The sequence below is a fragment of the Sesamum indicum genome, linkage group LG6 (genome assembly GCF_000512975.1).
Source record: "Sesamum indicum cultivar Zhongzhi No. 13 linkage group LG6, S_indicum_v1.0, whole genome shotgun sequence".
NCBI lineage: Eukaryota > Viridiplantae > Streptophyta > Magnoliopsida > Lamiales > Pedaliaceae > Sesamum > Sesamum indicum.
In genome coordinates, this window is record NC_026150.1 from 24,954,055 (window position 1) to 24,971,857 (window position 17,803).

General features: G+C 37.1%; 3 protein-coding genes across 3 annotated transcripts; all 3 read right to left on the minus strand.

The window, feature by feature from the left end:
• LOC105165785 (cleft lip and palate transmembrane protein 1 homolog) lies at positions 1,714-9,259 on the minus strand. Its single transcript, XM_011084913.2, has 12 exons — positions 8,852-9,259; positions 7,669-7,815; positions 7,383-7,497; positions 7,196-7,287; positions 6,909-7,012; positions 6,053-6,090; positions 4,491-4,726; positions 3,984-4,077; positions 3,706-3,896; positions 3,363-3,582; positions 2,612-2,779; positions 1,714-2,342 (listed from the first exon to the last, which is right to left on the minus strand). Exons 1-12 carry the CDS (start codon positions 9,068-9,070, stop codon positions 2,191-2,193), a joined length of 1,776 nt encoding a protein of 591 aa, XP_011083215.1. The 5' UTR covers positions 9,071-9,259; the 3' UTR covers positions 1,714-2,190.
• On the minus strand, positions 10,207-12,202 carry LOC105165870 (GDSL esterase/lipase At5g08460). Its single transcript, XM_011085031.2, has 5 exons — positions 11,896-12,202; positions 11,528-11,655; positions 11,190-11,432; positions 10,817-11,072; positions 10,207-10,714 (listed from the first exon to the last, which is right to left on the minus strand). The coding sequence occupies exons 1-5, from the start codon at positions 12,149-12,151 to the stop codon at positions 10,503-10,505; spliced, it is 1,095 nt and encodes a 364-aa protein (XP_011083333.1). The 5' UTR covers positions 12,152-12,202; the 3' UTR covers positions 10,207-10,502.
• LOC105165786 (GDSL esterase/lipase At5g08460-like) lies at positions 12,692-14,373 on the minus strand. The gene is made up of 5 exons (XM_011084914.2): positions 14,038-14,373; positions 13,825-13,952; positions 13,495-13,737; positions 13,167-13,422; positions 12,692-13,045 (listed from the first exon to the last, which is right to left on the minus strand). The coding sequence occupies exons 1-5, from the start codon at positions 14,291-14,293 to the stop codon at positions 12,825-12,827; spliced, it is 1,104 nt and encodes a 367-aa protein (XP_011083216.1). The 5' UTR covers positions 14,294-14,373; the 3' UTR covers positions 12,692-12,824.

The window sequence follows — 17,803 nt, forward strand, 5'->3', positions numbered from 1 at the left end:
AAAAGAACAAGAAATTTTCAGTAAACTTTACACACTCAAATTCGCCTTTTTGCTTGCTTGACGAGGCATGTGGAATGGGGACTAGGTGGCGCGTGAGATACAGATTCCAACAGCCGGCGGCACACTTTTGACGTGAATGGTGTGTGCCGGTGGACCGACGGAGTTTTTGGCGAGTTCATCCTAACACTGCCGTAGTGGGAGTCCGACGAGGGTGATGGCGGCACTGGGGCTGTGCTGTAGGTGGGAGTCCGACGCGGGTGATGGCAATGTTGGGGTTGTGCTGTCGGTTCTCAAATCAACGAGGTGAATGGGTGCGGAGAGAAGGTTTCAAGTCGTCGATTGAGAGAGGAGATGAAATGTGCAATTATAAAATTGCATAATAAATAACCGGGCTACGGGCCTTTAAATTTAAAAAAAAAATAGCTTTAGCAGGCAAATTTGTGTTTTTACACCCGATCAACGTATAAAAACCAAAAATCAAACATCGATATTATTTTGGCCTGTTTCAGAAATGGGCCAAAATGTAAATCCAAACACGGTGCCAATGATTTGTAACTCAAACTTTTATTATGAAAATGTTAGGTTCAAAATTTATTGACAGCATATACAAGTAGGTGTGTTTGTGAATTTAAAAAAAAAGAAACACAATCCACGTCCCATTTACTTTTTTGTATAAGTTACTTGATGTGATAAAAAAAAATCGATAATAATTTTAAATAGTTTACTTAGATCGGTTATTTTTGTGAAAATCAATGATCCAATATTTAATTATATGTATAATATGAAGAATAAGCAGTAAATTACTTATTTACCTGCCTTTATATATAACAAATAAATTATAAAAATTAATCATGTCAAATTTTCGAGAAATACTTATGCCGAATTATGAAGATAAAATAGTAAGAAAATTTGTGTGATATCCTTGGAATACCATGTGAAGAAACCCTCTTTTGGGGAAGAAGAAGGAAAAGGGCAGGAGGGCGGTTCCAGGAGGCCGCTCATTGATTCGGTCCATGAAATCCTTGACTCTCGATGAGGGAAAGCATATGCTCTTTCCAAGCTAGGTGATTGCTACAAAATTTGCCACAGTGGCCATTTATACCCATACCTACTGGTGCACATTTCAGAGCTCACAACTTGATGGAAAATTTGTTCCTGAACAATTCTAGGAAGGGTGGGAGAAGGAACGGGGGATGCTGGGAAGAAGGCAAGGGCAAAAGGAACTTTTTATCCAGTTGGACCTATTTGGTTGAATAACTCAACCCACTGGGTTATGGAAGCTAAACAGTGAATTCAACCAGGCTTAACCTTTTACATAAGCTCTCACTGCTGCACCATGGTTAAAAAATTGATGGAATCTTTCATGTATCAGTTACAATCTTCTGAAAAGTGTTATTTTGCCAGAATTTTCAGGAAAAAAAAAATTTACACAAAATATTGTCACCCCGTTTGTGGAGTGGTGGTGGGATCATAACCAAGAAAAGCCGAAAAAGAAAAGAAATACAGACAAAAATGTCCCAAAGACATCCTTTACATTGTTATGATGTTAAGGTAACAAAATAGTTGTTCCCCTCTTGTCTCGTTGCATTTTTTTAACAATGCCAACCAACATGTGGCGTTCCCCGTGGCTGTGATACAGTTCAGTGTTTCTCCAATCACTTGACACCAAGTGAAAATGATGGTGTGCGTACTCAATAACCCAACGACACAAAATTATGCAAACACATCACATTTTATTATCATATAACGGTACACATTGTATACAAGAAGCATGATCTCATATCAAGAAACGCTTCTGAATCAAAACAAGTGGGGGGGGCGGACAAGGGTAATTAACAGCTAATATTGTTCTAGAACAAAATTGGTCCAAAAACATAATCTGGCTTATCATTATAATACTCGCCTAAACTGAATTGTGACTTGGGTAAATCTGCCAAAAGCTAAAATACAACAAGAAAACTCGTCCAAAAAACATAAATATCTAAGAGGTACTTTTCTTCTCCAATCCAAACACGTGCAACAGCCATTGCCATTACCTATTCACCCTTTGCTGGAGTGGGAACACCAAGCAAGAGGTATACTTATATAACCAAAAAACAACTATCATCCAGAAACTGATAGGGGGCCTTTTTTGAGTTATACACTATGTGATTGTTATACACCACCAATTTGCTCAAAATCAACTCTACCTCAGTTAGTTTTCTTCTCTGCTTCATTCTGTTCGGTCACATCTGTACCCACTAAGGCTTGATCATCCTCCCCACCAAAACCGAATTCATTTACACGCTTCTTGTCCACTGGATAGATCCATCTTTGGTACAGATATATCAAGAATATCACATCTGCACAGCCAAATGTTGAGAGGGTTATGTGATAAACCAAGGTGGTGAACACATAAGAAACTGTTAATACTATATGATTCACGACCGACACAGATGACAAATGAAGACGCCACAGAAATGAAGTTGGAATTAAGAATGACTCTGGGAGTTTTATCTCAAAAGCTGAGAGGTAATCCATTTCAAGCCTTCCGATCACCACATCTACCCAGATTAAATAGTCTCAGATTTCGGTAAAAAAGGCGAAACAAAATTTTCAATCCACAACTCACCATCACGGAAGACAGAAAGTCGATGTAGAATCGGCATCTTAATGACAAATGCAAATAGATCATCAATAATTGTGTTCAGAAATTTGTATGTCATCTGCCTCCAAGGTAGATGGGCAACAGACTTCAGCTTATAATTGATAAACAGCTGAGGGCACATCATAATAAATCCTGTAGCAAATAACATGATATATGGTTAGTTTCAAAGACTGCGGAATCTAAAATCCAAAAGGGAAAACATCAGATTGTTAAAATAACACAACTCACCAAGCAACAATCAACTAGTTTAACGCCAATTAAACATTTCTTAATGACTCATCAAGCAAAGAGGAACTGAGAATTTATTCCAAGTACTTCATTTATCCTAGTGAGGTAAAACAACTCATATTTTTCATGCTTCCTAGAAGTCCACGTCTGCTATACAGTTGAGAATCCAATCATGACATCAACATTTCCATCATTTTGTCCTGCAACTCAGCACCCATCAAATTAGCATGAATCTCAATCCATGCTCAGATGTGAGGCTGCAGACATACTCAGTCAAGTGATTTAGGGACAATGAGGACTAAACGATCTCCACTATACCAGTACTTGGATTGTACCAGAAAGGTCATGCAGAAGCATATGGAAATAAACTTTCGAGCAAAAACTGAAAGAAATGCAGGAATGATAAATAAGGAAAACTGGGGCTGGGGTGTGTGTGTGTGTGTGTTGGTTGGGGGCGGGGGGGTAAAAACATGACCAAGATACTAACCAAACATGTAGACGCAGCTTGTAAGCGACGAGAGAATCCAAGAATACCAGCTCTTGTGGCGTTCATACTTCAGAGAGTAAATAGAGAAACAGACAGCAAGAAAGAAGAGAACATATGTCAAGTACTTCATTGCAAGATCATCATATTCCTTCGTCTTGTTTTTAGCATATGACTCACGGTCACGGAACCGCAACATTGGTATCTTACCAGATCTGTCAATCTGGATGATGAGAAAATTAAACATGGCAGTTCCAGTACAACATTAGCAACATAGAAAGTATACGTAAACCTCAACATTTACAAAGTTCAGAATGGAGCTCCAACACAAACTTCAAAATTATACCTCAATGTGCATAGCTTTCCCAATTTTCCAGAACTCAATGCAGCAGCCGATACCAGAACTTGCAAGTATCATCCACGAAGTTTCATTGTCAAGCAGATAAAGGAAGACAATTAACTGACAAAAGAAGTTCACAACAACAGACTTTGCAGATAATCCCTCCATAGACTTGTTTTTATTCCAGAACTGAATATCTGCAAACAATCAAACCTGCTTTAACAGTAGTCCAAAAGCAAGTTCATCTGAAGTGCAACTGACAATACATTAACCAATGTCATTACCGTTCTTAAAAGCCAAGAAGTCAAATATAGAGTGAAGTACTGAAACAACCATGGTTACTGCCAAAAGGTAAGGATTTCCTTCCAGAAAAACTCTCTGTAGAAAATACCAAATGATTAGAAATCCACTTCAAATGTTCATGTACCAACAAGAAGTTACAACTTCAAACAGACTACAGAGCATATCATTAAAAAAATTAAGTATCCTAAGGACAATATCATCCACTTGAAGCTAAATAAATATAGCAGTCTTCAAGAAGATGAAACAGGGTTAGATAAAACTTAAGGAGACATGCAACTACATTTGGCATCACACACTACATATTATGTAAACTTCAATCCTCCTTGACATTCTTTAATTTTTTTCTGTAGAAAGACTGCCTCCCAAATTCGAGTTATTCAACATCCAAAGGTAACGCATCAGACTCTAAAGCTTCTCAGCAAGACGCGTAACGATTACGCTCCAGAAAATCCCACTGAAATTACATAGCATAGAGAACATAATATTACCTTAAGTTCATCAGCTTCACCTTCAAGCATGCTTCCATAACTTCTATGAATCTGGAATGACTGATCAATCTGTAGGAATAGTTGCCATTTTGTCATGCTAATGGGTCCAACCTCCAGATTGAGTGGAAATTCATTCACCGTCTCATTTATTGGTATTAATTTATCCCTAAGTAACCAAAACTCATTGAAGAAGATGGTTGGATAGTAATTTCCAGTACTAGGCTCAACGTTCAAGACTTAGAATTCAAGTCAAGGAATAGATAATCAATATTCTTGTCAGCCAATTTTTTAATATAAACGAAGGTGAAGATGAACCACTCAATACAAGGTTCACTGAAAATACAGCAACAATGAAAGTACTTCCTAAAATGCGAGAAGATCTGAGCAGTCATGAATGACAAGTAGAAAGTTACTAAACCCTGCACGGTACGTAGTCTTGTAAGGCAAGCTTTATTAGAAGTAAAGGCCTTCGAGGAATCTAACTGTATGTATCTTCACATAATTTGTAATATATAAAACAAGAAGTAAAAAACAGTTGCCAAATCTAACACTGTAGTATCTTCACATAATGACATATAGTGTATCCTCATGTAGTGCACCATATATAGATCAAAGTGAAATGGTTTGGAAACCAAGGGAAGGCATGGCCTCATATATATAGCCCCAGGAATAATAAATAGCACTCATTCAGGATATGCTAAATGCATAGATGCATAGAATGTCTTCCTCAGTATGAACCACACATAGGAGTTTCAATTAATCCAAAGAAGCAATATAACCAAAATGTTCCACGATGGACTCAATACTTCAATGAATGGCAAATTGAAAAATAAGCATGAGCATTATTGGCGCTTGCCCAATATTTTCAAGAGCATAAACTCGGAATTTCATACAGGTTTCTAAAAAGGAATCCAAAAATCAAAGACGACAATCTTGTTTTTGATCAATTCAAATTCCTAAGGGGAATCAACTCTAAATTGACAAGTGAGCTCATAAATTTAATTTTAGCCATTCCACAAATGAATTGAGCCAACAGCAGCAAGGACTTAACTTGAAATTTTTTCTATCTACATGGTCCAGTCAAAATTGGTTCACTTCCATTATAATCCAGTCCTGTTGGTTCCCCAAAAAAGGGCAAATTGCCCCCAATAAGCACCAGCCCTGATAAGAAGAAATAGCACATGCAAGCAACTGCTATCCATAAGAAAAGAAGAAACAACTTCAGCATGAAAATAACAGTCGTAAATATTTTATACTGTAGGGTGATTCCTGCACATGCAAACACTCTATAGCAAGTAAGCTTCTATGCTTAAGTTGAACAAAAAATTAAAGATCTAACTAAACAAGAGAATGTGTCTGCTTCCCTACCAGGATGATGTCTTCACCAAACCCTTTATCAAATACTTAAAGCAACCCATACAGTTTCCTACCATGCATTACAACATAAAACGAGAAGCCATACCACTTACAGGAATGGGCAAGGAGGCAACAAAATCTAAGAAAAAAGCCAATTAGACTACCATAAGCACACATAAAAAGGCAGAGAAAACTCTTAAGGATACAAGGAGCAATATTTGGGGGAACAGCATTCTGAGGATATCTGCAAGAAAAATACAACCAAATTTGTCAAATAGGCATCTTATCAGCCACAAAATCATTAAGAAGCAATCACCGTGCACTAAAATTTCCAAAAAATTTTACATAATCCCAAGCATATATTGTTCATCAGAGTCATGAAGAAAAACATATATTAATCAACACCATAGTCATGCAGAAAAGTTGATGCATTTTGTACTGCATATGCATGGAACAGTTGAACACTTGCATAAAAGCTCTATAAACCATTGTTACTACCCTCCCTTATAAACAACTGAATCATTTCATAGAAGATGTTCTGTCTGTTCCAGTTGCAGCTAAGATGCCAACTTGATATCTAACTCTGTTACCATCTTTCGATAAATCTACTTTATCCAACTGACTTGAACTTAGTCACACAGGAGAAAGTATAACTGTCAGTATAGAGAAACAATGAAGATCCAAGTAAAAGGCTTGTATAGCCTGCTGAGATGCAGGTTCCACCTGGACAAAAGCTAAATCAGGAATTTCTATCCGCCTCCCATCCCCACCCCCAACTCTGTCCGTGTGTCCGCGGAGGCTGCAAAGCCCAAGCTAGCCCTTAAGCCTTAGCCTTAGCCTAGAAATGTGTAGAAGAGCTTCAGGTCCTTACATTACTTCTGGCTATATGCAACCGTAGCCATAAACTGGCAAACGTTCACTTATGACTGATCCAAAAGGAATTTAGCTTCCGAAATTAAATGGGGTGGACCTCTGGAGACAACACCCAAAAAGAGAACAATAACATGCAGTTTTACATTCAGCTTAAGGCATCCAGAACAGTACAAAAGCATCTCTTGATACCTTGTGAAATCATCAACCAGGTTTATTGTAATATTAGGTTTCCAGTATGATCTCCATTCAACTGGTCCATCCTCTTTGTCATCAACTGGAGCATCTTTGACTACCTGTAAGTAAATCAATTTCTTGATAATGACACAGACGTCTAAATATTATGAAAGAAGAAAACTTACTTCGTGAAAGACTTTCAACATCTAAAAAATTCAATATTCAAATGAAAACAACAAATGAACATGCAAAACCGATATAAGAACAGAATCCATCAGGTAATAACACATAGAACTAGATACCTCAGCATCGCTTCCACCATCACTGTCTTGTGAGTTCCCCAACAGACTCTTCCTCTTGTCAGCCTTTGACTTGGGCAAATATGTCACCACAGCTATACATATAAAGAAAGACTTATTAGATTATCAACACTTAGAATACACATAAAAGACTGGATGGGGTCAAAAAAAAACACAGGGATAATCTCACGGTGTGTCCGCCCGAAAGCAGCCAATGGCTGGTATTCAGGATCCTTTGGATCTGGCGGATAGCCAGATCTAGCAAAGAAAACATGAGCATAGAGACTCCCATTCTTCTTTAAATCCTAAGAATCAGATAACAGATAAAAAAAAATTCATAGTTAAACCCCATGCAACAAGACTGAAAAGGAAGGCAGTAGCGATAACAAAGTAGTGATATCCAAAAACTAAGATTCAATAAGTTTGAACGGATCAACTCCAAATCGAGATCAAATCATTAGCACAGTAACCCACACCTCAGAAGGATAATACTTCAAAGATAGAGTTCTGCTACTCTCAGCCGTCCAAACTGCATAAGGTATATTTGTTTCCTGCCAAACAAGGGCTCTTTCACTGCCAAAGTCATTAAAACTCTCCTGCTCGGAAAGGTATAACCACATATCCTGAAAACAAATATAAGGTATTCTTAAGTTTAAGGACACAGGACAGCATATATCCAGAATGATTCATCTTCATGTGAAGAATGGAAAACAATGTGTCAGAGGTTCAAATGATGTAGCATATCAGATTTCCTTTTCACCAAAAAGATTAAACTTTTTCATGTTACAATATAAATTGACCTGAGAGTCCTGAATATCAGGTGAGCAGCCCCAAGAACCTGCTGGGGTGTGTGAAAAGATGGTAAATAGGGAAACTGATAATGGGGGCCAAGTTTCTGGGGATCATGAACTATTTGATGAAAGCAAAATAAAAAAATAAAAATAATAATAGAAAAATATGCACTCGGGACATTATGTTCTCAACATAATCTCCTTATAACAGTATCTCAAGTTATCAGATGAAATTCTGTGAACCTGAACACATATCAATGAGCCAAAAATCAGAACAAAATCTCATCCAATGGTTGACTGTTAATATTCTTTTCTCAAGAAACTTGTTTCCCTCTAATTCCATGATCCAACAAATAAAATTACTGAAATCAGTATCCATTTGGATACGGGCTCCTACTTCTCAAAGCAACACTACTTAACCAAACTTCAAGCTATGAACACCCTGGTCAACTATCGCATATCATGCTAAATCATACACTCTCGGTGGACACTAAAAACCATAATGAAGCCACCACAATTGCGGCCAGCAAACATATTAATTATGAGGAAGGCATTTTTGTTATGCTACTAATACTTGTACTTGCTCGCCTATTCTGCCAGGCCTGGCTGAGGAAGAGTTACGGGGTTTCAGCGAACCATAGGGCGATTGATTTTTGTTGAGTTTATCTTACACAGATACATACAGTAGTCTGATAAACTGGTTCTCCATGCACAGTAAATATTGAGAAAGGATCCCTCTTAGGTCTTAACTATGCTCGAACACATGCCGGTAAGACGAAACATACCCATACACACGTGTCAGTGCGATTACGCCTCACATAAAATCTCATACTTAAACAAAAGAGAAAATTGAAGAAATTTAACGGACCAAAGGTTCGCCTTTGTGGAATAGATTGGAGATCTGATGAGCGGATTGAGTGGGAGATCGCTTAGGCCCGAAGAACTTGGATGCGAAATACCAAAACACTGCTATCCTAATTATCCCCGTCAGCATCTGTCCCAAGCCTGGTTGTTGTTGTTGCTGCTGCTGCGGTCGCCTTGCTCCGCCACCGCCACCGCCGCCACCAACTGTTGCCGGCGGCTCCATATCTCTTGAGTGTGCGTAGAAGAACAACAAACTGTCCCCGGAAGACTTGTATCTCGATTCTAACGCCACTAACAGTGCGCCCTCCACGCAGAGAGTGGAAGGTAGATATGCTTCAACAATATCCGATCCAACGAGAGCAAGCAAGAGAGAGAGAGAAAGAGATTAATATTGGCAAATCGAAGGGCGGCCGAGATTTATATTATAGAAGACAGTGCGTGATTCTTCTCAACTCTGAAAGTAGGAATAATTCCCACTTAACCCCTCAAAATTTTATAAATGTTCTTAAAACCCCCCATTATATTCTACTACCCCCCACATAATTGTTTAACATATATCACACTCTACTAAAATACTACTACTTTAATATCATTTCTCCAAAACTTGGATAAAAAATTAAATAAAATAATATAATCATTTATTATTAAATCGAATATCCTTCACAATAATATTAGGGTAATTTATATTTTTCTATTCGACTATATCAATTTTTATATTTTGGCATCTAAACTTTTTTTATGTCAACTTATCATCTCAACTATATGAAATTTGCATTTTATCATATATGAGGGTTTATTATTAGTTTTTTTTGCTAGAAAAACATCACATGTTATGCATATGTGAAAAATATCACATCACATATTCTTAAATATCACATCACATATTTCTTAAATATCACATCTGCACTGCATGTGATTTCTTTTTTATTAAAAAAATTGGTTGAAAAATAATTATTAATAATAAAGTGCATTCTTGATTCAATGCGACGATCGACTTTCTCCTACCTCCAAATCCGTTGTTGTCCGACCATATCTCGCAACCCACTACCCCCATTTAAGAGCCCGTCCTACAAAGGTCATATTCCACCCCTATCCATTGCCGGTCAACCCACCATTGACGACTTTTTGATTTTCAAATTAATTATAATTTTGTTATTAGTAACATATTATGAGTTGAATGATCTTATTTTATCCAAATATTTCAATTATTTTTTTTAACAGAAAAATAAGATATGACATCTAATACATACAAAACACATTTTACAAAATATATCAACTTATAACATCTTATACATAAACTTAGCCCCATATCAAGAAAAAAGTTATAGGGTGCATCTTGGGTTGCCAAATCTTGGAAGGTGGTGATTTATTAGCTAATTCTTTAATATGTAGAAACAAAAAGCATATTACATAACCAAAATATCAAGAATGCTCATATCTCTAACATTCTCTTATTACAGATGATGATGCAACATCTTAAGACTACAAAAGTTTGCCAAACATTGTTACTAATAAAAAGCAATTCTAAGGAGTAGACTGAATTAGAAGCCAAGGCAAATGGATGTGCTTGCGTTTGCAGGAGTTTTCAAGTGATTGTGGATTCTGAGCAAGCAAGCTTGATGGGCAGACAGGCACAATCTCTCTCTCTCTGTCTCTTACATTCTTGCCATTTGCTGTATGCTGACAGGGAATGTGTAGGAGGTGTTGTTGTAAATCCAAGTTGCAAGAATCCAGTTGGTAGCTTGAGTAGGATGAGCTTCATCCCAGAATATGTACTCATCTCTATTTGAACATGGCACTGTATTTGGAAGACACGCTCCTTTTCTCCCTCCGATCCCACAACAAGCTCCATCCTTCTCCATAAACCCTGTCATGACATAGACACATCCATCACTAACTCATACTGTCTATAGATTTTTGAGACATAAATATATATAAACAGCAAAGTCTCAGACTCGTGTTTTTTTACCGTATGCTTCAGCATTGTCACGCAGGTCCATGAATAACTGATACGAAGAGCCAAGTGTGAATACAGATCCAGGGTGGTCCGAGTTGAGGTTATAGACAAGAGGTTTGAGTCGGGAGTTGAAAATTTGCACCAAGTTATTCGAGAAGTTCTGGCACTTTCCTGAAGGGGCAAGCTCTGACCCGATTATAAAGGGTATGCAACCAATGGGCGCAGCCTCTGCTATGAAGAACTTTCTCAGTCCTAAGCTTTGGAGTTCCTGTAGGAGACAACTCCAAGTTGAAAAAATTGGATATTGTACGTATGCAGCTTATACAAATTGAGTTAGATGACAGGTTTTTCATCAAGAAACTAAAGTAATGGTAAGCCGCCTCACCAATATATGTCCTGTGTAGAGATTTATGAGGAGATCGGCAAACTGTTGAGGACTATAAGTGGTCATACTTCTGTAGAGATGAGGTAATAGGTAGTTGTTCAGGTAATCGTTAGCGCCCATATCCACAAATACAATGGCCTTTGCCAAATAATTGCTCAACTCCTCCTCCTGCATTTGGTTCCTGAGTTGATTCAAGGTGGTTTTGAAGTTGCTCACTTGTTCGCCTAGAGGGATCACACGGCCCTGTTCATGTTGTTACATCTTATCTTTGTTATGAGTATGTCGAAGCAAAATGAAACATGCATATAAATAATATATGTATGTCAAATAGACGTTACAAAATGATATCCTGTCTCTTCAAGAATTCCTGCTCCAGCTGAAGCATAATTTACACCTGATAGAATGTCAGCACCTTTGGCAGCCGTATCTGCATAGGATGGAATCAATGGAAGTCCCAAAAACTCACCTACAGGAAATGGAGAAATATGGTTATACCTAACTGAAAGATCAGCTAGAAATTTCTCTGTCAAAGAGTTTATTTGTTCATCCCGCAAACTTGCTGTCTTTTCAGGTTATTGATGTTCACTTAATTCATCAGCATTAGCAGTTATCAGAGCTTGTTTCTAGGTGTCGAAAGGCAGAATGCTTAAATAAGAGTGATGATTGGTAGAGAATTTTCAAAGAATTAGTTCTTTTAGATAAATACCAATGAAGTCCACAAGGGTCTTCCCGTTGCAGAATCTTCCAGTTGGTCCTATATCAGAATCAATACCGTAAGGCCAATAGTTGGCTTTCGTCACACTGTAGTTGAAATAAATGTTGTTCCCAGGGTCCGTCAGTGAATCACCAAATACGTACATTGCCGTAAATTGTGGCTCTGCTGTTGCTTCAAGAATTATGAAACCGGCTCCACTCATTAACAGCAGAATCGCCAGACGAGTTCCCATGATCTCTGTTATCATGTTGATCTGGCCTGTTTTTTGTACAGAGTATTTTTGCTACCGTTTCTTTTGTGTTTCTCCTCAATTCTGATTCAGTACTTATATAGGCATTAAGGGCAGTAAATATTAGTTACCCCATAGAAGAAACTCAGTGGAGAAAAATAAAGATGAACAACAAGAATTGAATTCAATTGCCCTTTTCCACAGCTAGCTGCTGAGTAGAGCATGCAGGATGCTTATTAAGTTTGCTAGAAACTGGAGTACAGTCTAAACACAGTGTAGCCTTCTAACTTTGCTAGTTGTTTAACTAACACTGTTTGCTACATTTGTACTGTGCTGAGATTCATTCGCCTATTTATTAATTACCCGAAAGGTTTCTCTCAACTACTTTTGGCATTGGAAAAGAAAAAAGAACGCGACGTTTAATGCATCTGATTTGTTGCGTCGTGCTGCCCATCTTCTGCTACAGCTAAATTTGGATATCCTAGTTGCAACACCTATCTGTGTTCCAATTTGCAAGAACTGATCATGCTATAGAAACTTGTAGCTTTTCTATGCTCCCATCCATGGAACGTATGAAAGATTGCACCGTCTATTATGTATCGACATATACATAAACGCTTGTTTATTCATGCATTCTTGGACATGTTATGTTTTTTATTACAGAAACATAAGTAAAGTAATAGACAACAGTCTACATTAGTGCCATCTGTTGTACATTAACTGGATAGCAATCCGATGGGGTGCCTGAATAAGCTCGTCGGGCGAGAATTTGATTTACTGCTTGTGTTGGATGAAAAGCATCCCAGAACACATATTGGTTCCTGTTGCTGCACGGCATGGAAAATGGAAGGCATGTTATCTGCCCTCGATTCCGTCCGATCCCACAACAGCCTCTGTCTGTTACACTAAATCCTGCAAGATCATTAGTGAGCAATAGTAGTATCATTTAAAGGGTTGTTAGATTTATGCTGTTTCTATTCATAATTTATTAAGTGATGGGTACTTCATTTAATGTCTCGGCAAAACTTTTTACCATAAGTCTTGGCATTGTTAATTATGTCCATGACTGCTCCAAAGGTGTTGCCATAGGCAAAAATAGAGCCATTGTAGTTGCTGTTCAGCTGATCCACAAGAGAGACGAGACGGTTGTTGAACATCCCAACGACATCGTTTGTGTAGGCCACGCACTTCCCTGGTGGAGGAAGGCCGGTGGCTAGCTGATTAGGGATGCAACCAAGCGGACCGATCCCTGCCAGAAGAAACTTTCTGAATCCTAAGCTGTGAAGGGCCTACAAGAATAATGTCCATTATCGAAAAAGAAGTTAGGTAAAGAGTAAAGAAGTGAAAATTATGAAGCTCACCAGAATTTGTCTGGTGTACCGATTAATGAGAAGATCAGCATAGTCTTTAGGGGTGTAGAAGTAGCTGCTGGTATAAAAGTTAGGACTAAGATAATTATTGATGTAGTCATTGCTGCCAAGGGCCATTATGGCCAGTGCCTTAGCCAAATAATTGCTCAATTCTTCATCTTCCATTTGTCTCCGTAGCTGATTCAACGTGCTCTCAAAGTTTTCAACTTGTCCGGACAAGCTGAATCTTTCACCCTGTAATATTTTACCACCCCATTAGTCAAGAAATGCTAAAAACACAGTTATGAGCACACACAAAATCAGAAAAATCGTGGGCGGTACAAGATTCTGTCCTGTCTCTTCAAGAATCCCTCCTGCAGCCGAAGCATAGTTCACTCCCTTAAGAATGTTTCTCCCGGCAGCAAAAGTAGTCGTGTAAGCTGGTAGTAGAGGCATTCCCAGCATATCTCCTGCAGATTGACAAGCAATAACGCGATCATATTTCTTGAATGGTTATGCATGCAGATTACAACAAGTTTTTGCAGTATCAATCACCGAGGTAATCCACAGCTGTTTTGCCATTGCAAAATCTGCCAGACGGCCCTTGATAGAAGTCGACCCCATAAGGCACGTAGTTGGCCTTTGCTAACGAGTTCAAGTAATTGTTGTTCCCCGGATCAGACAACGAATCGCCAAATGCAAAAATTGCTGTGAACTGTGGTGACACTGCGGCCACGACTCCAGCTCCGGTTGAACATATTACAGCAATGAGCGGCATGATCAAAGCTATCAATTTTACCTCCATAGCCATTGCGTTAGCAGTTGAAACGAGTATCGGTACAGAAACTTAGAGAGAGTGTTGTAAGAATGAGAAGAGGTAAAAAAGGTCATTATATCTTGGTTTTTAGGCATGAGGATGAGATGAGGCTTTGCTCTCATTACCAGTTCCAACAGGTTCTTCTTGCAGCTCTCATCTTCAGTTACCGGATGTTTGTCATTTTTCAACCTTCTTTTCCGGGTTTTATGGTTACAGGTCAAGATTTGCATTTCTTGCCATGCGGACATGTGAAGAACATCATGTCTGAAGCTTATTCCAGACCTTCTCCCCACCACTTTATTACATCATCATCATCATGTATTATTAACATACATACTGTGTGAAGATTTCAGGCATATATACGATGTAGGAGATTGTAATGAGTCATCGGAAGTCGATCCCATAATTCTATTGCATTTTTTATTTTATTTAATATATAAATATAGTGGTATGTACGTTAAACATATATCACAATCATACCAAACAACTTTAAAAAAACTATCGTTCTTTCCTTTCCCTCCCCCTTCAACTTCCTTTTTCCTCTAACTTGAATCAAACGAACCTTTATATCCAAAAGAGACTCATTCTATTAAATGATATCTGAATCCTACCCAACCCCCTTAAGACCCAATCACTATGTTTGGTTTTGATGGGCCAAAATATAAACTATGTTTGGTTTGCTTAGTTTTGTAAGTTTTGAATATATTTTTGATTATCTTAAAATAGTTTTAATTACTTTTTCCAAAAAATATAATTAATTAAAAAATAATATTTATTTTAAATCACTCACAGCTAAATAAATTATATATATTTTTATACATATATATATATATATAAAAGAAACGTGATTTGACAATGAACAGTACTTTTTGTCTCCTCACTACCCAACATCAAACATACCATACTTATTTTATATTATTTCTAAAAACAAATCCAAACATACACACTCTCTAACTTATTTTTATTTATCTTTGTTTTTCTCTCTCTATCTCCACAAAATACCGCAAAACAAGTTAAAAACAAAACCAAACATTATGAATGAGTTTCTAGATTCAGTGTCTTTGTTTTTTATCCGATTTTTTGGGTCCGAGTAGGGCCTACACCGATTTTTTCTTATTAATCTTGTTGAATAATATTTGATATTTTTATTTAAGATAAGGTATTTGAGAAAAAGGCTAAATAAGATTTTAAACTAAAGCAAAAATGGTAAAGTATATTAGACACATATTGAACATAATTTTACTTAAATCAAAATGACTAAAGTGAGACAAAATAGATTAATTATATATATTTGGATATCAAGATAAATGATTATAAAAATAGAAAGTTGTGTTTTGAATTAGCGATAATTTGCTATATCGTTTACTACATACATTAGATTTATCCATTTATTTTAATTTTTCTTTTTATTTTTCATTTTTACATATAAATTATCAATAAGTTCAGAATTATTGAGACGCAATTTACAAATAACTCTTTTCGTAATTTTTTTAAAGAATATATCATCTAAAAAATAATATAATAAAAATATTAAATTTGCCCAAAATAAAAATAAAAAATCATGAAAGCACTATGGGGGTTCAAATCCGAGCCCCTTTATTAGAAAGATGGTACCCTCAACACTCCACCAATCACATTCATTAAAAGTATTAAAAATAAAATTACTTAAATATAACAGTAAAATAAAAAAACTTAAAAAATATATTTCAAAACCACACTGAAAAATCTAAAGATCAACCATCCTTACTTTAATACATAGATGTAGTTGTATGTGAAAGCCATACAAATTATATATGAAAATATAACGTTATAGTGCATTGGATCAATAAACACAAATTTATTTGTAAACGTATATGCGTGCATGTATATGAGGATAATTACCTCTTTTTTTTAAATTTTTTTACATAATTCCATGTAAACTCAATATAGTTTATAAAATTATATTTAGTATCTTTGATACTCATAGTCTCTCGTTAGTCAAAATTCACGTAATTTATTAATATTAGCAAAAAAAAAGAAATAAAAATTCATATTTAACCCAAATTGACTTATTACTGATTTATTATTGCAAATCAAATAATTATTTTTCAACCAAACTACCCTTAGACATGTGAACATAATAATGAATGTGAGAAGGTATATATTCATCCTTATAAAAATAATTTGATCAGAAAATATCTGGTTGACCCGCAACAAGACAATTGTGGATAATATGAACTTTTATTTAATTTTTATTGTTAATATCAATAAATTTTGTAAATTTGGACTTGATGCATTCAAAATACACACGGGTCCAATGGATATGGACTATGCTCAAAGCTTGGGCCGAAGCGAATGCAGATCCTGAAGGGGGGACCTGCAAAAAAGGCGTTAGCACTCCAACCCCCAAGTTAGTCTCGAATTTAGGAATAAATAATCATAAAAATAAATTGTAATGGGATATCGAGATATGATTAAAAAATTCGTAAGAGAAATTGTGTTCACAGTGCAATTTGAATGCTAAAACAAGAATAAAGTTCAGATTCTGGAAAGTGTCCCCGTTGAAAGACTGAACTTGTATATATAAAGGGGGGGCGTCCTCTTCTGCTGAGATTCTGCACACCATCCTTATTCTCGGAAAAAGGGGTCAAAATACGCATAGATAAGGTACGATGTTATCTCCAACTGATTACCTCACAGCAATATGTTTTTGCTTGGGGGATGACTCCTTACATGTGAGAACTCCTATTATGAGGGAATCCCTTCTAGGTTTAGGAACCCTGGATCTTGGGGGCACCTCCCTTCTCCTGGGTTATCTTAATTGGACCCTGAATGTGAGTCTGTGGTTTGAAAAGTGTTTTACTAGGCCTCCTTCTTAGGTCAGGTCCATGGTTATTATAGTGGGATACTCTCCTCTTGGGTTAATGGGTTATGCTTAAAAGGTCTTGGACTCTATAAGCCCTTTTGGGCCAAGTCTCTTTGGGTAGTACACATCATTCAGTTCCCCCACGCTAAGGAGGAAGGGTGCCCCCTAACTTCTTAGAGTAGGAGCCCTTGTTACACTAGAAAGGGGGATCCTCCTTAAGTTTTTTTTCTTTTTGAATTCCTGCAAAGAATTTCAGTAGCATAAGCATGACTAGAAAAAGAAGACTTACTCCGTGCTGTATGGAGCAAGGCTTTTTATGAAGGTGCCTCCACGGAGGAAGGCTTAACAGGTGCCTTTTGTGCCTACTCCGATGTAGGGTTTTATTTTTTTGCAAGAGAATGTTAAATACTAAAAATATGTGTATATTTCGAATAGATCATGCATGGAGTAAAATTATTATGCCTCCTTGGAGGAGGGTTTATATGAGGGGTAGGCCTTCTTAGAGCAAGATTTAGGAACCTCGCTGGACGAAGAATAAGGTATCCGTTGGATGCAGGGCTTAGATGCCTCCGCGGAGGAGGGCTTAGGTACCTGCACGGGATGGAGCTTATAGTCCCCTAGAGAAGGACCTAAGTGCCTGCCCGAAGGAGGACTGGGGT